The sequence below is a fragment of the Lactuca virosa genome, chromosome 9 (genome assembly GCF_052849685.1).
Source record: "Lactuca virosa cultivar CGN04683 chromosome 9, Lactuca_virosa_CGN04683_v6, whole genome shotgun sequence".
Lineage (NCBI taxonomy): Eukaryota > Viridiplantae > Streptophyta > Magnoliopsida > Asterales > Asteraceae > Lactuca > Lactuca virosa.
In genome coordinates, this window is record NC_136434.1 from 28308823 (window position 1) to 28334625 (window position 25803).

General features: G+C 37.2%; 1 protein-coding gene and 3 long non-coding RNA genes across 4 annotated transcripts; all 4 read right to left on the minus strand.

Annotated features, from left to right (window-relative positions):
- Positions 1-5428: 5428 nt before the first annotated feature.
- LOC145135733 (uncharacterized) lies at positions 5429-6220 on the minus strand. The gene is made up of 3 exons (XR_013720005.1): positions 6064-6220; positions 5592-5989; positions 5429-5528 (listed from the first exon to the last, which is right to left on the minus strand). It is a non-coding gene; the product is annotated as an uncharacterized LOC145135733 (long non-coding RNA).
- Positions 6221-6297: 77 nt separating this feature from the next.
- LOC145135575 (uncharacterized) lies at positions 6298-6769 on the minus strand. The gene is made up of 3 exons (XR_013719890.1): positions 6639-6769; positions 6486-6567; positions 6298-6385 (listed from the first exon to the last, which is right to left on the minus strand). It is a non-coding gene; the product is annotated as an uncharacterized LOC145135575 (long non-coding RNA).
- Positions 6770-6903: 134 nt separating this feature from the next.
- LOC145135576 (uncharacterized) lies at positions 6904-7554 on the minus strand. Its single transcript, XR_013719891.1, has 3 exons — positions 7420-7554; positions 7035-7305; positions 6904-6937 (listed from the first exon to the last, which is right to left on the minus strand). It is a non-coding gene; the product is annotated as an uncharacterized LOC145135576 (long non-coding RNA).
- A 10005-nt stretch (positions 7555-17559) lies between these two features.
- LOC145139076 (uncharacterized) lies at positions 17560-20975 on the minus strand. Its single transcript, XM_079073027.1, has 2 exons — positions 19895-20975; positions 17560-19577 (listed from the first exon to the last, which is right to left on the minus strand). Exons 1-2 carry the CDS (start codon positions 20973-20975, stop codon positions 17560-17562), a joined length of 3099 nt encoding a protein of 1032 aa, XP_078929153.1.
- Positions 20976-25803: the final 4828 nt, after the last annotated feature.

A 25803-nucleotide genomic window follows, 5' to 3' on the forward strand; every position in this document is an offset into this window, starting at 1 on the left:
AATAAGGATGACCGATTGTTAAAGAATATAGTATATAAAATTTTCATATTCTTCAAAAATGATGACAGATACGTAAAGATTGTAGTATAGAACATTGTCTATATTCTTCAAATTTTTTATATCATTGCTTTACGTAATAAAAATGGTTGTTTTATGTTATAAAAATAGTTCTTATTTATATAATATATATTCTTGATTAAATTGAAATACATTTATCTTAAAGATTGATCCGTTATTGTGTAATATATACAAATGTATTCTATAATAATGTTAATTCTAAAAAAAATCTTTTTGAATGTAATCATATTCTTTAAGAATGAAAAAAATAAAAATACATGTTCATATATGTTGAATGACTACTGTAGTTTGTATGAAATTCTGATTTTATTTAAACATGTTGAATAAAATAAAATATGTTATTTTATATTATTAATTTATGATACTTAGTTGTCTAATATATAGGTAATTTTTTGTTTCTCTATCTTAATAAAATGTCATAATTGCCTCTATAATTAATTAAAGTAATTATATACTAATTGCTAGTCCATGTAAATAACATGCACCTTAAGATCACATCCTTTTCTTTTTTAATCTAATGGTCAAAATTTGGTTATATATTCGAAAAATACCTTGATTCACATATCATTATATATATATATATATATATATATATATATATATATATATATATGAGGGTTCAATTGAGAAAAAAAAGGTTGAGAATGGGGGAATCATTCTCGGCCACTCATTTATTTTTGCCGCAAAAGTCTCCGTCGTACCAGCGGAAATGAGAAATGAATAGACATGTGTTTTCCAACAAAACATATTTCCTTAAACTATGCTAATCATTACCTTAATATATACAAAAACATAGTTTTTTTCGTTTTTTTTTAATTTTTAAGAAGCTATTTTTATCGAAAAATGATTTTAAATATACCAAAATTCATGATTTTTTATTCTCTACAAATATACATCCATATTAATATAGTTTTAAGATAAAATAAAAAATTTATTGTTTTTATATTTTCAGCTATTGTTATTCATAAGTGAATAAAAATGCATTAGGTTTTATTACAGTACATTCGTTATTCACTTATGAATAAAAAGTATGATTAATTTTTTTTACAATTTAAGTATCATTCATATATGAATATAACATATAATAAACATAATATATTCATATTTAAATATTAGACGATTCATTCACTTGTGAATATTAACATACTATATTCACTTGTGAATATTAGATGGTATATTCACTGATGAATATTAAATGATATTTTCATATGTGAATATTACATAGTATTACATGGTATATCACATATGAATATTACAAAGTGTATTCACTTGTGAACATTGGATGATATATTCACTTATGAATATTACACATTATATTCACATATGAATATTACAAGGTATATTCACTTATGAATATATTCACTTATGAATATTAGAAGGTATTTTCACAAATATATATAATTTTTATATGTTATTCACATATGAATAACATACATACTTGCATATTTGTTTTGTGTTTTTTAATCATCATATACTGATTCAGGTGAGAAAACATATTTATATGTGAATATAACGTGCTAAGTTAGTTTATGCATTTCATCAAACAGTTGGAGTGCATACAAGTTAACTATGTTAAAAACATGATACTTCCGATTCAAGTTATCAATTCCAAATCGTCATATACTTCCGATTTCGACTTCAGATGCGACATCCTATGTCTGATCGATTTCTCATTTTGATTTTGATTTCTGAAAATCCGATTGGGAACCTGTGAGTACCGATTCCGAGTCCTTCAATGTCGACTGTGACTGCGAGTCCAGAACTCCGATTCCAACTGAGTTCGTTTGCGAATCTGGGAAATTCCAGTTCCAAATCCGTTATGAACTTTAACAAATGCTTGCAAGCTACGAACATTCGGAGTATTCAACAAAGAAATCAATGAAATTGATGAATTTGGGTTACGAATCTGTATTGAACGGCGAACCTCCCAACCACGAATATCGATGATTGATTAACACTGGATGACATTGATGATGGTTTAGTTGAAGAAATCTGGATGATTGTTGAAGGTTGGAGGAGAAAATTTGATGATGAACGAACTGTTATCGAATTCTTTTTAGTTACGTATTTGAGATTGAAGGTTATTAACATATTTACAAGTTTGCCACCGTGTGTTTTTATGCTTAGATTAAATGAGTGGCTGTGAATGATTCCCCAATTCTCAACATTTTCTATTTTTTCTCAATTGAACTTTTATATATATATATATATATATATATATATATATATATATATATATATATATATATATATATATATATATATATATATAATTTTACTATAACTATAATAGAAAAAATATTATGAGTTTAGTAATAGCTTAACTATGTTGAAGGGTTTAGTATATCTATAAACATGGAAAGTAAATGGAAATTTACCGTATTAACGTTTTTATTTTAGTGTCTATATGGATAACCTATTAACCTCTAATATATATATATATATATATATATATATATATATATATATATATATATATATATATATATATATATATATATATATATATATATATATAGGTTTAGGTTCTATGAAAAACAAAAAAACCCTAAAAAACCCTAAAAATCATAAAAATGCATAAAAAAATACTTAGAGATCACAAAAAATATTTTTAAATTTTTTCTATAAAAAATCGCAGGTTTTTGTTGAAATTCGCTGAAAAAAAAATAAAAAATCAATTATTTTTTTTTTTCAAAATTTTTTTCACCGATTTTGTATAAAAAGCTGCGATTTTTTCTAAAAAATTTTCGAAAAAAAGTTTTGTGATCTCTAAGTATTTTTTTTTATGCATTTTTATGATTTTTAAGGTTTTTTTGTTTTCCAAATAACTCTTCCCTATATATATATATATATATATATATATATATATATATATATATATATATATATATATATATAATTTTATTTTTATTATTTTACATCATATCTTGTAATTTATATTAACAACGTATGAATATATGGTTTATAAGATTCATACCTTTTTATTCAAATGCGAATAAAACATGCATTTCAAGGTTCATTGAGAAAAATTAATTTGTTTTATTATAAATGTAATGTAAATCTTATTATTATATCGATATTATAGACAGTAATAATTTGTAAATTTTTATATATTCATTTTTTTAAGCCAATCTAAAGTGTTGAAATTTAAAACGATCAATGACAAAAGGAATGGTTGTAGACCTTTATAATGGACATAGATACACCGGATTATAACAAAATCCATTGTTTTTTCATTTAAAATTTTTAGGCCATTTTTTTATCGAAAAAAAACCCGAATATACCATTGTCAATGATTTGTCGTCATCTTTCCATAAAGATCCATATTGATATACAAAAAATGACCAATTCATTATTTGTTTTTTGAAAAGTTAAGACCTATTTTTTATTGAAAATTTTTATTAAATATATAACAATTCATATTTTATGTCCTCTTTAAACATAGATTAATATTGATATAAAAAAATATAAAAAAATAAACGAAATTTCAGTACATCACAATGTGAATCTTCCCAGATTCATATTGTGAATCTGAGTAAATTCACAATGTAAATAATAGTAAGTCAGATGTTAAAATTGAAATATTTACAGTTTAGATTCACAATGTGAATCTGAACTAAACGAGTTTTTTTTAATCGTTGATGATGTTTATTAATATAGGACAAAAAATTGAGATTTTTGGTATAATTGGTTTTTCTTTATACTTTTTTATTTTTTCTTACAAAAATAAACTTAAATATTGAAAAAAAAAACAAAAAAACGAAGTGAGTTTTTTTCAAAAAAAAAAGTTTGTTTTTTATATATCAACGTAGATCTCTAGGGAAAGAACAACGGTATATTCGAATGTGGATTAAAAACAATTTTAAACGAAAAAAAAAAAGTGGGTTTTTTTTGGTAAAAAAGTGAGTTTTATGGTATAATCTGATCTATGTGCGTCCACTGTACAAGTGTACATCCATTTCCTTAGCGGTTGATCACTTTAAATTTCGATGATAACGATTGGTTCATTGATTCTTTGTTAATAATAGTTATCTATTGAACTATATATATATATATATATATATATATATATATATATATATATATATAGGGTTAGGATTAAATGTGAATGGTATATATTATGTGAGTGTATGACAAGTTTTCGACCACTAGATTAGATCTATATATGGCTAAAATTATATGCTATATCATAGTTACAATGGAAAACAACACGCATAAACATTTCCATTTAAGAAAAAAATCAGAAATAATAATATATTGGCATAATTTCCATTATGATTAATTCTCAATTAGGAAGTTGAGTGAATTAAGGAAAACATAATTATCTTAATTAAAAAAATATATTTAGTTATTAAAATCAACTTTAATTCTCTAGATATATAAGATATGTTAATATGAATCATATAAAAAATACACGTATATATATGTATAACATATTAGATTTTTTTTTAGAATACGACTTTAACACGTTCAAATATGTTTTCCAGATCACTTTCATATATATTTTTTTTAATTCTTAAAAAATACGATTTCATTCAAAATATATTTCTAGATTTAACATTCTTAAAGAATAAGAATGTATTTGATAACACACAAAAATATATACAACATTTTTTAAGTGTATACACAACCTTTTATGATATATTCTTTAAGAATCTATTTGTAACTAGTGTGTGAACCCGTGGCGAACCACGGGTCACGTTATTGGCGGACGTTTGGTAGTAGTAATAGAGCACTATTGGGTGTTGATGACGAAAATTGAAATTCTGACTTTGGACGAGAAATTGTCTGAAACGTCAAACCGCAGAGTTAAAAGACATTATTCAAAATATAAATGGTGAATATTTATTGAGTTATATGGTGAAATTTTAATAGTCATGAAGTTTACTATTGTTAGTTATGTTGGTTATGATAGATATATATAGTTGAAGAAAAAAAAGTTACCCATGCAAATCTTTAAAACGCGAAATAACATTGTTTATGACGTGAAATCTTGAATGGATTCAAAATCGAAGGATGTCGTAAAGGTATTGCTTTTGCAACGTAAAACAAACTTCTATTTTGTACAACACGAACAAAAATGGTTCAATAGATACCAACACTTCTCACACACACGACTATAAACATGAACAATAAACACACTAAAAACTACAAATTGAAAAGTAAATGTCATTAGATATCAAACAAATCTATAGAAACAATAAAAGATTACAAGTGTTTGGAATTTTTTTGTCTGAATATGACATAGTTTTATTGAATATTTACAGATTATTGTTTATAAACATAATGTGTTGAATGTAGTCTATAATATGAACATAATGTGTTGAATGTAGTCTAAGTATGTTATGAAAAGATCAAATAGTTTCATTGCTTTTTGGCATGTGTTCCTTCGTCTGCTTCGCCGTGGTTTATGTATTTCTCTTGTTTGGGACGTGGTTTTTTTGGTGTGTCTGTGAAATGTAAGATGTTAATTACGTGTATGCAATAAATAAACTGCTATAAGTTGTTTTTACCTGTATGTTCCATTTGGAGTCGTTTTCCAGTTTCACGTGATTTAGTAGGGGTGAGGGACTCCATAGTTGTTGTGGTTTGTTGTTCCATTGGTGTTGAAGGTGTAGTTTGTGTTTTTTGTGTTGATAAGATTGTTGGTTGTGGTGTTTTTATGTCACTAATTGTGGTGACTGTGAAACGGATATTTCTAGTGGAAGAAAGTTTTGTGCATTCTACATAGACATTCTTTGTCAACCCTTTACAACGTTCGAGTGGTTCAGGTAAAGTTTTTCTATCTTGACTGGGAAAGCGGTCTATGATTTCTTGTGCAGTCGCATTTAGAAAAGTACAGGTTGCTTCATTAGACATGAAAACTGTTGTGGTATCTGTATTGTCTGTGAGTACTGCTGAGATTTTATATCTGTGAAAAGAGAAGTGATGTTATGTGTGATTTTTATAGATATATAAGGTATACATGGGAGAGGGAGTACTTACAAAAGTTTTGGTTCATTTATGGGCCCATGGGAAACAGAAAACCATCCATCACCTTTTTTGTGTGTTGATTTACCACATGTGGTACATGTAACGTGGTACCATACATCTTTGAATGTGAAATCAGATAGTATGGTCTTTAAAACATATACATTGTCCTTGAACATGTTATAGATGTATGTTAGTGATTGTTATGTATGAAATAGTAGTATTATACAAAAGAAATTTTTTTACCACTATTTGAGAGAAATCTGAGCTCTTTAAGCGTTGTAATGTAGTATTTATCACAGTTGATGATGATTTTGAGTGAAATTGGGTACCAAATCTGTATTAATGGAAACTTGTTAGTGAATAAATGTTGTATATTATGTAGTTTATAGTTTGGTTAAGTATGGTTAAGATTTGGTAGAAGCAGTATAACATACCTTGTAATGAGTGTGTCCGTTTCTGGTATTTTGGGATTGACGTACATGTGTGTTGCGCTGGTGCTTGTCAATGTTAATTTTCCTGTGTAGTAAGATGGTATTTTAGTATAGTGTGAAGTGAGTATTATAATAAGGGTCTTTGTTATTACTTACCATTGTACATAATGGACTTGACATTGGTGAAAGCTAGTACCACCGTGTTAGAGTTTGATGTAAGGGCATTTCGATTGAATTTGTCTGGCGAATCTATGCATTCCTTCCATAAGAGTATGGTAATCTCCTCCGCACTTGAACCGGTTTTGTCATTAATAATAATTAAAGGAAATATAGTAGGTAATATGTTTTGTTATGAAGAATATGTACCTAATTTTCATCTGTTAAAGTCATAACCATGAAAGGTTCCTTGTTTTTTTTTCCGCGATCTTTCATGTTGATGAGTACGCCTATGAAATCTGAATGTAATTGTAAGCGTAATATTAGTGACAAATTAGAGTATAACAAATTTTTTGCATTAAAGTAATGATGTTTGGGTTGATGTTATAAATGTACCTGGATGCTCCAAGTTTTTGTCTGCTATCATTTGAAAGTGTGATCTTGGACTGAAGCGGAACCATGTTAGTGGAAGTGCATTGCGGTTTGGAATTTCCTCAATTGTTGATTCTTCACCAATATTCATGTGTACTGGGTGATCTAAGACCTTTTGATATTTGTCTGGCTCAGTGCATGTATAGTCCTTAATACGATAACATCGAGAGAGTAGTAATGAAGTTTCTATGGATCCTTGATTTGTCTTTTGTGCAAGTAGCTGAATTGTATCTCCCTGGTCAAATAAATGTGTTAGGGTGTTTTATATATGAATTACTTTGTACAAGAGTGAATTATATATATATATATATATATATATATATATATATATATATATATAAATCCTTACATGCTCATCAATCACGATAAACCATGTCTCGTCCTTTCTGAATTGTAGTGTCCATTTTCGCAAGACACGTATTTCAAGTGAATTTCCTGGTGAACCAAAGTGGAGGTTTGATATTCTATCCATGTTTGACGAGATTGCTCTGCAATTAAAAAAACATTGTTAAAATAGTGTAGCACCTGGTTCGTGGTATGTATTTTATTTAAGTATTTTGCATTTTTGGCCTGGGACTCGGCGAGTTGAAGGACTAACTCGTCGAGTAGAAAAGGATTTGATCGGGGATTTAAATGACGGACTCGTCGAGTCGGCTTCAGACTCGACGAGTAGGCTCTGACTGGACAAAACCCTAATCTAAGGGTTTGCACCCTATTTAAACATCTCATTCAGCCACCCTTCGTCCCTATTGCTTCCAGAAAACCCCCATAGCAAACCCTAGCCGTTTGTATAAAGAGCTAAGGCATTTGTGGTGCTTTTTGGTGACTTTGAACTCAAAGGAGAAGGAAAAGCCTAGAGGAATCAAGAGGAGACCAAGGGAGTTCAAGTTTGTGCACCATTTGCAGTTCACAGAAGGTATAAAGTCGATACCTTGCTTGTTCTTTTGCTAGATCCCTTTTTGGGGAGATTTAGGGCTTTTATAAGCCATTCTTGGTAACCAACCATGATTGCAAGCATGGTCGGGGGTTGAGGCTTCAGATCTAGGTCCATGGAGGAACTACAAGGCAGAAAGGGGCTGCTTTTGCACCCATGGAAGCCCCCATGCAACCCAAGAGTCTCTTTTAGAGCCTTTTAGACTCAAAGTCCCATGCATGCACGTAAAGTTCGTAACTTTACGTGCTAGATAGAGTTTAGGGACCTAGATCTATCATTCGGACAAGAGTTGTACACCAGAAATCGAAGAAATAAGACTTGGATTGTATCGACTCGGCGAGTCGTTCTTGGGACTCGGCGAGTCCGAGGTTAGACTCCCCTTTTCTGTTATGGGACAAGGAGACCCAGTGGAGTGCTGGAAAGGTTCTAGAGGGTCCGAAGGAGTGACCCCAACATATTGGGATAAGCCATAGTCCTGGAGTTCATAGGACTCGGCGAGTAAATGAACAGACTCGGCGAGTCCAAGGCAATCTCCCAACTCTTGAGGATGAACTCGACGAGTTCTTCATACAACTCGGCGAGTCGGATGAAGGTTCATCCGGGGTTGTTCTAGAAGGAGAACTCGTCGATTCGTTTCCAAACTCGACGAGTAGAGGCGTGAAGAAGGGCAGATGAAAGGATAGCGACTCGACGAGTTGGCAGCCCAACTCGGTGAGTCGGGTCAACTGGAAGTTGACTTTGACTTTGTCTTGGACTTGGTCAGGGGTAAAATGGTCATTTTACCCTGAGAATAGATATCAGACTCTGACTAAGTTTTTTGTGGGGATTATAGCCGGAGGATTTCCGGAGCAGCAGCAGACAGAGATTTTCCCCACCCAGATTATCAGCAGCTTCGTTCAAGGTGAGTTACCTTTCAGTAGCGGTGGGTCTACGACCACAATGCCGGCCCACCAGTAGGAGTTGTATGTTAGATGATTGTCTTTGTGATATTCATCTAGGTTTGCTACTACCTGATATGTTATATGCTGGCATGATATGTTATATGTGATAGTGGTAGTAGGGGGAGAATAGTCCCCAAGTTCGGTTGTTAGGACCGAAGGGTAGGTCGGACACCCCAGATATGTCTGACAATATGTTATGATATGTTTATATGTTGGCATGATATGTTATATGTGATAGTGGCAGTAGGAGGGGAATAGTCCCCAAGTTCGGTTGTTAGGACCTAAGGGTAGTTCGGACACCCCAAATATGTATGATAGTATGTTCATGTTATGATATAGGTGACAGTAGCAGTAAGGGGTGGAATAGTCCCCGAGGTTCGGTTGTTAGGACCGATGGGTAGGTCAGCACCCCAGAATGGCTTGACACGGGTAGGTCGGCACCCCAGAATGGCCGTACCGGGTAGGTCGGCACCCCAGAATGGCCGTACCGGGTAGGTCGGGCACCCCAGAATTTCCCTACAGTGTGTATGCTATGTGATTGTATGGTATGAGGCACGATGGGGGAACTCACTAAGCTTCGTGCTTACAGTTTACAGTTTTTGTTTCAGGTACCTCTTCATCAAAGGGGAAGGAGCTGGCACGGTAGCAGCACATCATACACACACGCATTGATTTTCCGCACTTGAGATATTCTGGGATTGTACTCTGACATGTTGTTACTTTATGATTTGGGTTTTCAGACATGTTATGTTGATTTACGAAACGATATATTTTCACGTAGTTTTCTTATGAATGTTTTATACTCAGTTAATTAAAATGAAATTTTTGGACTCAAAATTTGGGATGTTACAAGTTGGTATCAGAGCCCTGGTTTGAGGGATTCGGACACACCCTCGGGGGTGTCCGGACTCAAATCGAGGGATTAAAAGCTTTTACAAGAAAATGGCTTTCTAAAAGATAAGTTAAAGGAGTTTTCAGAAAGAACGAAGTGTGTGATGTGCGCGACCGGCCGAGCTCAAGTAAGTATCCCCAAAGTACCGATACAAGTTTATGTTATGTTTATCAGCTTCAGTAGAACAGCATGCTAGAATAGGACTAAGGATCTAGGAATGATGCCTTATGTGCCTGCTTTATGTGTTTCAGCTTATGAGAATTGCGTGCTAGTATTAAGTAGACAGCAGTAGGATAGCCTGTTTAGGTTATGCCTGATAATATAAGCTTAGCACTGTATGTTAGTACAGTTTCCTGTTATGAGGATATGATTGCTTGAGGTCGTTTCCTTTTGTCTGAATGTTGCTTGCTTTGTGCTTTGTGGGACTCTGAGTGATGGGAATTAGCTATTAGGTGAATACGTTAAAGTCACATGCGATCAGGGTTGGATAATCTTAGAGGATTGGATTTGACCCTATTTCGCAGCTCTCGTTTGAGTCTAACCGTTGTAGGGACGGGTCCCTTACCCGAAGGATTATCCGAGCCTCGTCACAGGTGATTGTATTCAGGTAACGGCTAATTGTCATTACAAAGAGGCCTTCAGCAGTTGAGGACTGGTTATGGTGGAGTCAGAGGTACCCTAGGGCGAGCCTAGGATGAGAATAGCAGAGATCAGTAGTAGTAGAAGGGACTTGGTGAAGTCGAGGCGGTTCTTGAGGAAAGTACGGATAGATGTGGAAGGTAGTATGGGCCCGTACTACTGAAAGCAGAGGATCCGTACTTGAATCGAGGAAGGCTGAGGCAAGACCAGGGAACTTGTGATGGATGTGATCCATCTAGATGTATCAGTATCACTGACGGTTGTCATTATGTATTGCAGAATGGTGGTACTACGTCCGAGGCCAGCAGTTGGCAGCTCAGAAGAGGGATCGGGTTCAGGCTCAGGTTCCGAACCAGTGGATGAGAGGCTACACGAGTTCATTGCGTCCGAGATCACTAGAGGCATCCTTGATGCGACCCCGGTCATCTTTGGGTCGATCAAGGAGGGGATCATTGAGCTGATGGAGGATCGCCTTAGGGCGTTCAGGAGCGACATGGCGAACAGCCAGTCAGGATCACGCACACTGTCCTTTAAGGACTTCAGGGGCAGTGGTGCGTCGGATTTCCATGGGGAGAAGGACCCAATTGCAGCCAGGCGATGGATTACAGACATTGAGTCTGCACAGTTGACTAGCTTCTGCCCCGAGGGGTCGAAGGTGAGATATGCAGCAGGGTGTTTGAGAGACAGGGCCAGAGATTGGTGGGAGTCGGTTGCTGACTCTCTGGGAGCCTCGGCTGTTGAGGCTATGACATGGCCAGATTTTGTGACCCGGTTCAGGGCTGAGTTCGCACCTGCGGTGGAGCTTCATCCCAGCGACCCTGCGGATTACGGATGGCCGGCAGGGCAAGACCGGGGATCCAGTGGTGAGGAGTCGGGCCTTCCAATTGACTGCCGAGGAGGCATGCGCCGCACCCTATGTGGTGACGGGTATGATTTCTTCTCCCTAACTTTATTTTATGTTGCTTATGATATTGATGTGGCATATGATATGTTTCGTTTAGGATCGTTCCATGTGAACGGTATCCCAGTTCAGGTGTTGTTTGATTCGGGCGCTACCCGATCGTTTGTTTCTCTTGCGCTTAGCAAGAGGTTTCCTGAGTCCTCGGGTATGTTGGATTGCCCACTAGAGGTTGAGATTACGGACGACCGATCGGTGCGAGCATCGACGGTTTTCAGAGATTGTGTTCTGAGGCTATTCGAGGAGCGCTACCTGGTAGACTTGGTTCCCATTCCGCTGCGTGGGAACAAGGTGATTATAGGCATGGATTGGTTGAGCCCTAATGGGGCGGTGATAGACTGCACACAGCAGTTAGTGCGAGTCAGGACCCCAAGTGGGGGAGAGTTGGTGATCCACGACGAGAGGCCACAGCGTGGACCCACATTATGTTCTGCAGCGAGGGCTAGGCGCTACCTTCAGCAGGGTTGTGTTGGGTATGTCGCCTATGTTATGGATACCCGGGAGGCGGGTAAGGCGATGGTGAGCGATGTTCCAGTGGTGCGGGACTACGTAGATGTGTTCCCAGAGGAGCTTCCTGGGATACCTCCGGAGCGGCAGGTGGAGTCCAGGATCGACCTAGTCCCTGGTGTGGCTCCGATAGCCAGGGCACCGTATCGGTTGGCTCCTCCCGAGATGCATGAGTTGTCTATGCAGCTGCAGGAGCTGTTAGACAAGGGGTTCATTAGACTGAGCAGTTCAACCTGGGGAGCCCCGATTCTGTTCGTGAAAAAGAAGGACGGGTCGCATCGGATGTGTATAGATTATAGGGAGCTGAATAAGGTAACGGTGAAGAACCGTTACCCACTCCCGAGGATTGATGACCTCTTTGACCAACTACAGGGAGCATCTTGGTTCTCCAAGATTGATTTGCGTTCAGGGTGTCATCAGATGAGGGTCAGAGAGGAGGATGTGTAGAAGACTATGTTTCGGACGCGTTATGGCCACTATGAGTTCGTGGTGATGCCTTTCGGGCTCACCAACGCTCCTGCCGCGTTCATGGACCTCATGAACCGCGTGTGTAGACCGATGATGGATCGGTCCGTGATAGTTTTCATTGATGACATCTTGGTCTATTCCAAGACGCAGGAGTAGCATGAGGAGCATCTGCGAGAGGGTTTGGATACTTTGAGGAGAGAGAGCTTGTACGCCAAGTTCTCCTAGTGTGAGTTTTGGTTGCGCGAGGTGCAGTTTCTTGGGCACCTTGTCAACCAGAACGGTATTCTGGTCGACCCGGCCAAGGTGGAGGCCGTGATGAGATGGGAGGTTCCGAAGTCTCCATATGAGATTCGGATTTTCCTGGGATTAGCCGGCTACTATCGGAGATTCATCCAGGATTTCTCCAAGATAGCCGTACCCTTGACGTGGCTAACAAAGAAGATCGTGGTCTTTCGTTGGGGACCTAAGCAGCAGGCAGCGTTTGAGACACTGAGACAGAGATTGTGCGAGGCGCCGATCTTAGCCCTGCCAGAGGGCGTAAAGGATTTTGTTGTGTACTGCGACGCGTCTATTTCGGGTTTGGGCGCGGTATTGATGCAGAGAGGGCATGTCATCGCCTACGCTTCGAGGCAGCTGAAGCCTCACGAGGCGAACTATCCGACACATGATTTGGAGTGGGGGGCTGTTGTGTTCGCCCTCAAGATTTGGCGTCATTACCTGTATGGGGTCCGTTGTACCATTTACACGGACCAAAAGAGTTTGAGATACCTCATGGATCAGCCGAATCTGAACATGAGGCAACGCCGGTGGCTAGATGTGGTGAAGGATTACGACTGCGAGATCCTTTACCACCCAGGGAAGGCCAATGTGGTGGCCGACGTGCTTAGCCGTAAGGCAGCGCCGATCAAAGATATTTGCATGCGGATGACAGTAGTGACTCCATTGTTGGAACAGATCCGGGAGGCCCAGTAGGAGGCTATTAGGGAGGAACATCGGAAGAGTGAGCGTATAGTGGGACAGGTTTCCTCCTTCGACTATGATAGCCGAGGGTTATTGACTCTTCACCGTAGGGTGTGGGTCCCCTATCATGGAGGCGTGCGCCAGACATGGATGGAGGAGGCGCACAAATCCAGGTTTTCTATCCATCCCGGAGCGACGAAGATGTATAGAGATCTTCGTCTTGACTATTGGTGGCCCTGCATGAAGAGGGATGTAGCATGGTATGTGGAGCGGTGCTTGACCTGTAGGAAGGTCAAGGCCGAGCACCAGAGGCCACACGGCAAGATGCAGCCGTTGGATATTCCCCTGTGGAAGTGGGAAGATATTACCATGGATTTCATCACCAAACTTCTCAGGACCGCGCGAGGCGTAGATTTGATTTGGGTCATTGCCGATCAATTGACCAAGAGCGCCCATTTTATTATGATTCAGGAGAGTATTTCGGCCGAAATGTTGGCCGATATCTACATCAGGGAGGTGGTGGCGAGGCACGTGGTGCCAGTTTCGGTGATTTCAGACAGGGATGTGCGGTTCACTTCCAGGTTTTGGAAGAAGTTTCATGACGAGCTGGGTACTCGCCTGTACTTTAGCATTGCATTTCATCCGCAGACAGATGGTCAGAGCGAGCGGACCATCTAGACTCTGGAGGATATGCTGTGGGCGTGTGTGTTAGATTTCGGTGGTAGTTGGGATGCTTACCTCCCATTGGTTGAGTTCTCGTACAACAACATCTACCACGCGAGTATTGACCGTCCTCCATTCGAGATGTTATACGGGAGGAAGTGCAGGACCCCGATATGTTGGGGTGAGGTTGGCGAGAGGGTCATGGGGAGCACCGAAGTGGTGCTCAAGACGACAGAGAGGATTCAGCAGGTTCGGAGCAGACTTCAGAATGCTCAGAGTCGGCAGAAAAGTTATGCCGACAAGTGCCAATCAGACCTGGAGTTTCAGGTCGGGGATATGGTTCTCCTGAAGGTGTCGCCATGGAAGGGCGTCATCTGATTTAGGAAGCGGGGCAAGTTGGGTCCCAGGTATATTGGACCCTTCAGGGTTATAGCCCGGGTGGGCAAGGTGGCATATTGGCTGGACCTGCCAGCTGAACTCAGTCAGATTCATAGCACCTTTCACGTCTCCCAGTTATGGAAATGTTTGGTGGACGATTCGGCAGTGGTACCATTAGAGGATATCCAGGTCGATGACAGCCTGAATTACATCGAGCGGCCTGTAGCGATCCTCGACCGGAAGTCGAAGGATTTGAGGAACAAGAGGGTCGAGCTGGTGAAGGTGCAATGGCAGCACCGGAAGGGCTCGGAATGGACTTGGGAGCCGGTGGATGAGATGATGGAGCATTACCCAGAGCTTTTCCAGGAACGAGCAGCAGACTTCGAGGACGAAGTCTAAAATAAGTGGGGGAGATTTGTAGCACCTGGTTCCTGGTATGTATTTTATTTAAGTATTTTGCATTTTTGGCCCGGGACTCGGCGAGTTGAAGGACCAACTCGTCGAGTAGAAACGGATTTGATCCGGGATTTAAATGACGGACTCGTCGAGTCGGCTTCAGACTCGACGAGTAGGCTCTGACTGGACAAAACCCTAATCTAAGGGTTTGCACCCTATTTAAACATCTCATTCAGCCACCCTTCGTCCCTATTGCTTCCAGAAAACCCCCATAGAAAACCCTAGCCGTTTGTATAAAGAGCTAAGGCATATTGCTTCCAGAAAACCCCCATGCAACCCAAGAGTCTCTTTTAAAGCCTTTTAGACTTAAAGTCCCATGCATACACGTAAAGTTCGTAACTTTACGTGCTAGATCGAGTTTAGGGACCTAGATATATCATTTGGACAAGAGTTGTACACCATAAATCGAAGAAATAAGACTTGGACTGTATCGACTCGGCGAGTTGTTCTTTGGACTCGGCGAGTCCGAGGTTAGACTCCCCTTTTCTGTTATGAGTCAAGGAGACCCAGTGGAGTGCTGGAAAGGTTTTAGAGGGTCCGGAGGAGTGACCCCAACGTATTGGGATAAGCCATAGTCCTGGAGTTCATAGGACTCGGCGAGTACATGAACAGACTCGGCGAGTCCAAGGCAATCTCCCAACTCTTGAGGATGAACTCGACGAGTTGTTCATACAACTCGGCGAGTCGGATGAAGGTTCATCCGGGGTTGTTCTAGAAGGAGAACTCGTCGAGTCGTTGCCAAACTCGACGAGTAGAGGTGTGAAGAAGGACAGATGAAAGGATAGGGACTCGACGAGTTGGCGGCCCAACTCGGCGAGTCGGGTCAACTGGAAGTTGACTTTGACTTTGTCTTGGACTTGGTCAGGGGTAAAATGGTCATTTTACCCTGAGAATAGATATCGGACTCTGACTAAGTTTTTTGTGGGGATTATAGCCGGAGGATTTCCGGAGCAGCAGCAGACAGAGATTTTCCCCACGCAGATTATCAGCAGCTTCGTTCAAGGTGAGTTACCTTTCAGTAGCGGTGGGTCTACAGCCATAATGCCGGCCCACCAGTAGGAGTTGTATGTTAGATGATTGTCTTTGTGATATTCATCTAGGTTTGCTACTACCTGATATGTTATATGTTGGCATGATATGTTATATGTGATAGTGGTAGTAGGGGGAGAATAGTCCCCAAGTTCGGTTGTTAGGACCGAAGGGTAGGTCGGACACCCCAGATATGTCTGACAGTATGTTATGATATGTTTATATGCTGGCATGATATGTTATATGTGATAGTGGTAGTAGGAGGGGAATAGTCCCCAAGTTCGGTTGTTAGGACCGAAGGGTAGTTCGGACACCCCAGATATGTCTGATAGTATGTTCATGTTATGATATATGTGATAGTAGCAGTAAGGGGTGGAATAGTCCCCGAGGTTCGGTTGTTAGGACCGATGGGTAGGTCAGCACCCCAGAATGGCTTGACACGGGTAGGTCGGCACCCCAGAATGGTCGTACCGGGTAGGTCGGGCACCCCAGAATTTCCCGACAGTATGTATGCTATGTGATTGTATGGTATGAGGCACGATGGGGGAACTCACTAAGCTTCGTGCTTACAGTTTACAGTTTTGGTTTCAGGTACCTCTTCATCAAAGGGGAAGGAGCTGGCACGGTAGCAGCACATCATACACACACGCATTGATTTTCTGCACTTGAGATATTCTGGGATTGTACTCTGACATGTTGTTACTTTATGATTTGGGTTTTCAGACATGTTATGTTGATTTACGAAACAATATATTTTCACGTAGTTTTCTTATGAATGTTTTATACTCAGTTAATTAAAATGAAATTTTTGGACTCAAAATTTGGGATGTTACAAATAGTTTTAGAAATATGATGGTTATTTCCTAGCATATATTTTAGGTATTAGATGTTTATAATAAGTATAATTGCAAAACAGGTAGAAAAGATGAGATTTTGGGTGATAGAATTATCTTAGCTATTAGATGATTTGAAAATATAAATGTGGTGTAATAACGTCTTGCATATTAACTCTTGCTAACAAATCCTTGAAGACGACATTTCTGGTACAGTTGAATGGTAATGCATCTTCTTGTTGTAGCAGAATCTTTATCGAATCTGGTGAGGTAGCTCTTGACAAAGCCACATATAGTTGTCCGTGTGTGAAAACAGAGTTTGTGAGGTATAAACCTACCTTTTTAAGAGATTGGCCTTGACTTTTGTTTATAGTCATTGCGTAACACACTTTAAGAGGAAATTGTTTTCTGATAAATATAAAAGGTAGGTCAGAGGTATTATGTATAAATTTTATTCTTGGAATGTACACCCTTTTCCCAACAGATATTCCTGTTATTATGGAAGCTTCAATCACAGATGATAATAATTGTGTAACAATCAAACGTGTTCCATTACAAAGACCTTCTCGTTGATTGATATTCCTCATTAGCATAACTGGGGTATTAACTTTCAAATTTAATGTATGTGAAGGAATACCAGAAAAGTGAAGATTGTTTAAATAATCTTGGGGATATAAGGTATCTAATTCTAAGCTATCATGGGTTTGTGACTTAATAGAATCACAGTTGTTGTATACCACCCCTTGACTATTAGTTTTTGATAGAATTAAAGCATTGACTTGATCAACTGTTTCATTTTTTGGACAAATAATTTCTCTAACAGATAACTCTTTAGGTGATGGATTGGAAGTTATAGATTTGCCATATACAAAATGTATTAGTGATTCTAATCCTTTGTCTCCTGATTCGATAAGGAAACAATGAGGGATTTGTATAATGTTTTGTGCTTTCTGGATCATTCTTGTCTGGTGTTCCGATATTTCCATTTCCAATATCGAGAAGCCATGAAGCAAACTGTGATATTCGATTAACATCCTTATTTGAATTGACCGGTTGGGATAAACGCATATTATGATGCAATTTGAATACCGTAAAATGTGACCATAGATAGGAATTAGGTAGAGTTAGGCTAATTATTTGTGATTTTCTACTTTTAGGTTGAACAGGAAGAGTTTGTCGAAAGTCACCTCCTAGGAGCATTGACATCCCACTAAAAAGATGGTTATCATCCTCAAGGACATCTTTTAGTGATTTATCAAGAAACTCAAAGCAACGGCGATCACTCATTGGAGCTTCATCCCATATGATCATAGAAGTCCTCTTTAGGAGCTCTGCTAGCTGTGTTTTTTTTAATATTACAGGAAGACTTGTCTGTAAAGTCAATTGGAATAACAAATCTAGAATGAGCAGTACGACCTGAAGGCAACAAAAGGGATGCAATGCCTGAGGCGGCAGCAGCCAGTATAATCTTTCCCTTAGATCTGAAATATGAAAGTATAATTGTCCATAAATTTTTTTTCCTATACCACCAGATCCATATACAAATAATAGCAGTTGCTTTTTGTTTTGTTCAACATCCATAACTCTTTCATAAATTGTAAGTTGATCTGGATTCAATTGTGATACCATGGATGTATTTTGAGAAATTAAGAGATTTGTATCATAATTAGTCTCTTCAAGAAGAAGATGATTTCTGAGAATGGAAAGAAGAGATGGAGATGGCATTGGCAATCCAAAGTCAACAAGTGATTTGGAAGGTGTTGAAGCTAGTAGTGTGTTTTGAATTTCAAGAAGTATTTGTTGTTCTAGTGTATCAACACGTAGAACTACATTTGGATCTGTAGAATTGGAAGTGAATGTATGGGTTATGTCATCGCCCATTTTAGGTTTTGCGGCTTCCCATAACAAAAGAGGGTTTCCTACTTCACAATACAAAAGTAGATGACAGAATAGAGAACGAAGTTCAGATGAGGTTGCCCAAGACGATGCTTCTTCAAATGCTGTTAGCCACTCCTTATCGTCACCAGTTAACCCTAATGCTTCACATGCATCACGAAAAGTTGAGTATATGTTTTCACGAACGGTTCTAATGTCATAGAATGATTTACATCCATTTTGATGGAATAGTAAAATCCGTAGATAGAATAAGTCCCCAGCTGTTGGATGTATATATGCAAGTCTGCCAATGGTAGTATTTGTTGTGGTAGTCCTATGAATCCATCTCTTATCTTTGGTGTCCCAACTGTATTTAGAAGGGTAATCATTGTATGTCAAGTCAATTCCTCGACCATCACGTTGATTATTGTGCAACCATTCCGTTAAAGTGGTAACACCAAAACCCGGGGTATCAATTAGAGAGCTTAATTGACTGTTTTCTTTGAAAATAGTAGGTTGCATCCCCTCCAAATAGACGGCCAAGACTTGTACATGTGGATCTCGTTCATGAATGGGGAAATCGAGGATGCGCATTTCTGCTTCGTGTGGACATATATACCGACCATCAAGAAACGACTTGATTTCATTTACAGCGACAGGTATGGTAGAGGAAGTAGTAGGAGTATTTGCCTCTGATGTTTGAAGAGTGAAACGAACGCGATCAACCCCCTTTGAAATGTACTTAAATAAGTACTTAATCATCATATTCCAACCACAATATTCGACATTGATGTGAGCATCAAATCGACTACACAAACGTTTATTGTATGGCACTACATAGCCGTTATCAGTTCTAATCCCACTTTGTAGGACATGATACAATCCAGCACGTCTTTTATAATGCACGTAACCATTTTCATCAAAAGTTGTTAATGGGTTGAACGGTTTTGGAAATCGTTTCTTACATCTATCATCTACCATACAGGGGGCACCAATATTCAGTGAACCACAAGGACCATGCAGCATGCATGTAGTAACAGTCCTATATAGTACCAGTTCAAGTATGGGATCAGGAAGTTCAGCAGTTATGTATTTATCAATATCTGCACCTTCTTGAATTTTATAGGGTGACGTTACCCATAATAATGTATGGCAATGTGGTAAACCCCTTTTTTTGGAATTCAATTGTGTAAAGATTTGTGAATAGAATATTTCATAATGATGTTATATAAGACATAAAGGAATAGAAGGCAATAAATAGGAAGAATGAAATAAGAGAACAAAAACTTACATGCACTAACATCTCCAAAAGTTCTGTCCTCTTTAAGGAAGTTAATGAAAGCATGAACTTTGATTTTAAAGATGCGTGCAATGATATCTGGTCTGTTTTGAATATCACGTTGACCAATAGCATCCATGTATCTTCTATACTCAGGCCATTTAACATTGCAAGTGAAAGTGATGAAATATTGTGGCTTACCATGAACCTTGCATATGGCAAGAGCGTCCTGATAGTGTTTATACATATACCTAGGCCCCCCAACGAAAGTTACAGGTAGAAATACACGTTTTCCAATAACATGACTGTTCGAATCACCCTTGGACAAAGCGTCGTAAACACTGCTGATGTACTCTATACGCAATTGTTGCTGATGGTGTTCAATAAAGTCAAGCCTAGATTGTTCAATGCAAGTATATGCATCCACTAAATATTGGTGGAAAAGACGGCGTGCACGTAAAATAAGAGAGTAAGAGTGTCGATCATGAATTTGATAACTGTAATACATATTATTTGTTAAACTTCTGTCAGAGTTAATACGTAGATGCAAGCCAGGAGACCATCCTTCTTCACTGTACGGGAACAGTAATGGATACTGCAAAAGCATGTAAGTTGGATGAAGCTTACTGACACGCCGAGGTGACCCAGACTTTGAATAGACAACAATGTCACAGACAGCCCCAGTAACATCATCACCATAAACATTACAACCTAAACTTCCAGGGGCCGGTGACCCATATCTTCTGTCAGGTACAACACTAAATAAACGTACACCACATGAATCTAAATTCATTGACTGAGCTATTTCTTTTGCAGTCTTAAATGTACGAACATACTCATTATGTGTGTGTAACATATGACTTAAGGATTCTACAACATCTGCAGACAAAAGTACTTCCCCATCATGAAAAGAACGAAGTCTATTAGCAACCTCATTTTCAGTATCACACATGTACAATTGGAGAAAACGGGGTTGATGAATGTCTTGAGGATAAAAAGAGCCTATCCAATGGTAAATTTGACCACTAACCTTAAACACATATGGTGCACGACCTTTGTTGATTGAGTCGTCTTCGTTTGCACCAAAAGACATCATAGAGAACATGGAATTATATGCTCTTATGTTATGCATGAAGTGATCATCTTCGTAGAATTGCATAAGCACATCAGGCGGACGAAGAGGGTAGGGAAGAACTACATTACCCGACTTACAACATTTTGTATATTGTGGATGATTGGCTCTGGATAAATACAATACTCTCTCATGATACCAAAAATAAGCCCCACAATACTCACATACACAGGTACAATTTCCACAGTCATAATAAAAAGGCAACGCTGGTATCTCCACTAAAAGTGAACTCATGCGTGAACGACGTGATTGACGGGGGACTATTGTATTGGAAGTAGAAGCCATATGTCGTCGTTTTGGAGGCATTTGAAGAAGGCTTTACTGAAATGGAAACCCAAAATTTATCGACGCTTAGCATACTTTATATGTAAATGAAATGGAAAATTAGACTCAAAAAAGGTATTTTGAAACTAACTACTTTGATTAGTAACCAATTGTTGGAGTATTAACACACATTTAGAAGAGATTAATAGGCTATTGTATGATTGTATTAATCGATGGAATCTTTGTATAGCTACTAGGTAGAGGTGAATATGAAAAGGTTATAAACAAAAATTATACCATTCTATATTAACACTAATCTAGTTGAATGCAAAGGCTCCATGTGTATTAGTTAGAAGTCATATTACAATTGCATACTATATATCCAAAGGGTTGATGTTTGATCTCTTACTCAATTAAAGTTGTTGTATGGGATTTTTTTTATAAATTTGTAGCATATTTCTGTATTAAATTTTTGTCTAACATTTTAATATGGTTAATGGCATTTTCTCCTTTTGTGAAAATGCAATATAAAAGCATAGAATAAGATTAGGGGTTTATGTGTATTAGTATGTAAGATGGCTATGAAGCTTCTTTCTTACATTAAAAAAAAAAAGAAGAAAAAAGAAAAAAGAAAAAAAAATAGCGGCATTATTAACATAATGCAAATAAAACTTTAAAATTTTATGTAGACAAAAATTACCAACTGAAATTACATGAATCTGAATCTATATATGGTATCAAGTCTCGTTCCATAGCTATAAGGTCTTGTGAATAAATTGACAAATAGACAAATTCTTGGTATCATATGGGGCATGTCATCTAGGAAAAGTTTGTTGCTACCATAGTTTTGTTTATTCATGACCAAAATTACCTCAGAACCTTATAAATATGTTGATTTGTTACTTGATTAGAGCTGTTGTATGGAATTATTTTAGGTTTGTATCATATATTTTCATTTACATGTGTTCCACAGTATAATTGAACAGGTTATGTTATTTTTTGTAGGTAAATTTTTTCTTTTAGCATTACTAAATACGCTCAAGTGCATTATGTGGTTATGTGAAAATGCAATATATAATCATAGAATATGATCAGGGTTTTCTTTAGTTGTTATTAGGTAAAATATTCAAAAAAAAAAAAAGGTTAGTGGCATTATTGTCATTGCAGAAAATGCATGCTAAATTGTCTAAAATTTAAAAATACATTAATATAACTTGATTGTTAGAGGCATGCTGTATTTTTTAGAAATTATTAGCAGATTGAATGAACTTGGAAAGAGAGGATCCACAAAATAGCAATATATTATATATATTTCCATATTACTGCTACATACTTTTTTTTATTGAGTAATGGTTATGGCTACTATAGAATGTAATGAGAAACATACATTTTACTTAAAATTTTCTTTCATAAATTTACTAATGTGTATGATTTATGTTTTAGTTAAATAGTTTAAAAGGTATTGAAAATTTTGTGATAGAAAAGCTATTAGGTAAATTTTCCGTCTAGTATTTGCAAATATGGTTAAGGGCATTATTGTCCTTTGGTCAAAATGTAATATACTTTTTTTTTCCATATAAACTACTTGTAAACTCATTAACCTTCGATTCATACTTGCTTTACATTGAATTTCATTTTAAAATGTTTACCGTATCCTTTCCCTTTTATTGCAATCCTCATATACAGTGCTGAGACCTAAAACTTTTGAATATGCAATTTTTTTTTTTTTTGTAATAGGTAGAACCATCATCTATACTTTTGCATTAATTGTGTTAATTTCCAATCATTTAAAACCAATGTTTTAAAAACCGGTTTTTTAGTTGAACCGGTATGGTGACCGGTTCACTGTTCAACCGGTTTAACCGGTTCGACCGTCGGGTGAACCGGTTTCTATAGTTTTCATGTTTTTTTCTATTTTCCTACATATACATACATATATAAAGTATGAATTTGATATTTACAAGTTCAAACATTAAAAATACAAATAAAAATACGTTGTAGAATACATTAAAATAACACATAACCATAAGTTTTAATGTTTTACATCAATCCATATACGTCAAAAAGAAAATAAAGTATAATACCGGAACGAAATATAGTTTTAGATGAATACAAACACATCAAAAAACTTTATAACATTTACCATATGTTTTTATCTAGAACAAACTAAATAGATTTGAAAAAAATCACCAAAGTTTATTATGTAAATGATTCTTTTTCATGTGTTTTTATTCGGTTTAACCGGTTCAACCGGGTTTTTCTAAAAACCAGCCGGTTCAATCCGGTTCAGAAATCAATGTAAAATCGGTGATAGTTGAACCGCTTCTTCTCCCGGCAGGTTCAAACCGGTTTTTAAAACATTGTTTAAAACTAATGCACACTTTTTTTTGTAGATTGAAAAATTATTGCTGTCAAAATTAAGATTTTGATCAATTTAGAAATAGTCTCATGTCTGCTTAATCTTAAAATTTCATATTGTGAATTTTTTTTAATTTAAAGCTTAAATGAGATGTGGGAATCATGACCGAAATACCTCTTGATATCTACATTGTAACATATTATTGGCATAGCCACTTGACATGTGATTTAAAAGAAAAAGCCTCATTTTTATGCAGTTGGTTTTATCTTTAAAAGTTTGATAACAATCTAATTAGCATAAGGGCATTTCCAAAAAAAAAAATAGAACATCATTATCATATTTTAAATGAGATTGTTAATAGTGATGTCTCTCTTACGCCTTGTTCCCAAGTTTTTTCGCAAATTCATTAAAGGAAAGAGAAGGAAATTTTTGACAGAAAGAAAGGGAGGTGAAGGAAAATATTCATTATTCCGTGTTCCCGAGTTCGCAAGGAAATGAAAGGAAAATTTTAAGTTTTGTGTTCCCGAGTTAGGAGGAAAAAGAAAATAAAACTTGAAATTTTCCTTCCCCTCACTTTCTTCCCAAATCCGCCCAATGTGGGAGGAAAATTTGGAAGGAAAATATGGCTCCAAAATCCTTCCCCTCCCCTCACTTTCCTTCCATTAATGAAACTCGGGAACACGGTTTTCCTTCGCCACCCCTCACTTTCCCTCCGTATCCTCCCATTCTCTCCTTAAGTAGAACTCGGGAACAAGGCGTTAATGAAAGTTGTTCTATATAAACGTACTGTTGGATAATTTATATATGGGATAAAAAGAGTCCAGGGGTATTTTGGGAAGTTTTTAATTTTAATTGTTTACAGGAGGAAGACATTTTGGTTGAAAAAAGATGCAATTAATATTCAAAGGAGGTGAAGAACTTTTGCACCAAAATGGAGAACCTGACAAGTTTTTCCATGAATTTCAGAAAGAGTTCCAGGGGCATTTTGGGAAGTTTTAAGGATGTGAATATATTTTCCAGTAAAATTGAGAACCTGGCAAGTTTTCTCTGATTTAGTTATGTTGGAATTGCAAAAAATGATTAAGAAATGGGAATTGAAACCTAATAGCTTTATAGAATACAAATTTAGTTATCGAAGGGATTCAAGTAGATGGAAATCCTTGGAGCCAACAATATCAGGAGGGTTTACATGCTATACGATTAAAATGAGATTAACTTCTATTTTTTTTTTCCCTAAAATAAGAGTGAGAGGCTTCGTTTAACAAAAACAGAAGGAACATCAATTATAAAGAAAATCAAGATCAATTAGAAACAATATTAGACATACCGAATTGTAAACAATAACACAGGCCTTTGGTTGCTGATGTACTTGGTGACAGAAATCTGATTGTTGATTCTTGGACGGGATGTTGATAGTTATACCCAAAAAGTCGGAGACATCGCTCAAAAACACAGAAGGATTAGAAAGAGGAGCAATTGAACCAAAATCATTAGGAAATTGAAAGAACGTACAACATACCGAAATTCCTCACACAGGCTGATGTTTGGTGGCAGTGATGGCAGACGTGGTTGTTCACAGAAATCGATTCCTGATTCTTGAATGGAAATTGTCGATTGTCAAATCGAAACATTCAGAGACATCGCTCCTAATTGAAGAAATATGATTACGTAATTGAAACAACCAACAACATACCGAAATTCCTCACTAAACAGGGTATAGACGTTCGTTGCGGTCGTATAGTGTTGAGGAATCAAATTGCTTTCTACTTGGATGAGATCGTATTCCTCTATTTTGGATGAGAAATCGTTGTGAGACTGAGAAGTCACTGGGAGATGTCGGAGACGAATGAAGAAGAAAGAGGCGGAGGAAATTACAAACTGATATTCAGTGTTTTTGTGAGAAGGACGAAATTTTGGATGAGAAATCGTTGTGAGACTCAAACGATCACAGTGTAAAATTTCTGGATGAGAAGTCGCTGGGAGATGTCGGAGACGAATGAAGAAGAAAGAGGCGGAGGAAATTACAAACTGATATTCGGTGTTTTTGTGAGAAGGACGAAATTTTGGATGAGAAATCGTTGTGAGACTCAAACGATCACAGTATAAAATTTCTAGATGAGAAGTCGCTGGGAGATGTCGGAGACGAATGAAGAAGAAAGAGGCGGA

Excerpts from the sequence above, each read along its gene's own strand:
- LOC145139076 (XM_079073027.1), bottom strand. The coding sequence starts at position 20,975 with ATGTCTTTTGGTGCAAACGAAGACGACTCAATCAACAAAGGTCGTGCA. Across the intron at positions 19,578-19,894 it reads TTTTGGAGATGTTAGTGCAT|ATGATAGATGTAAGAAACGA; the intron begins GTAAGTTTTTGT and ends CCTGTATGGTAG.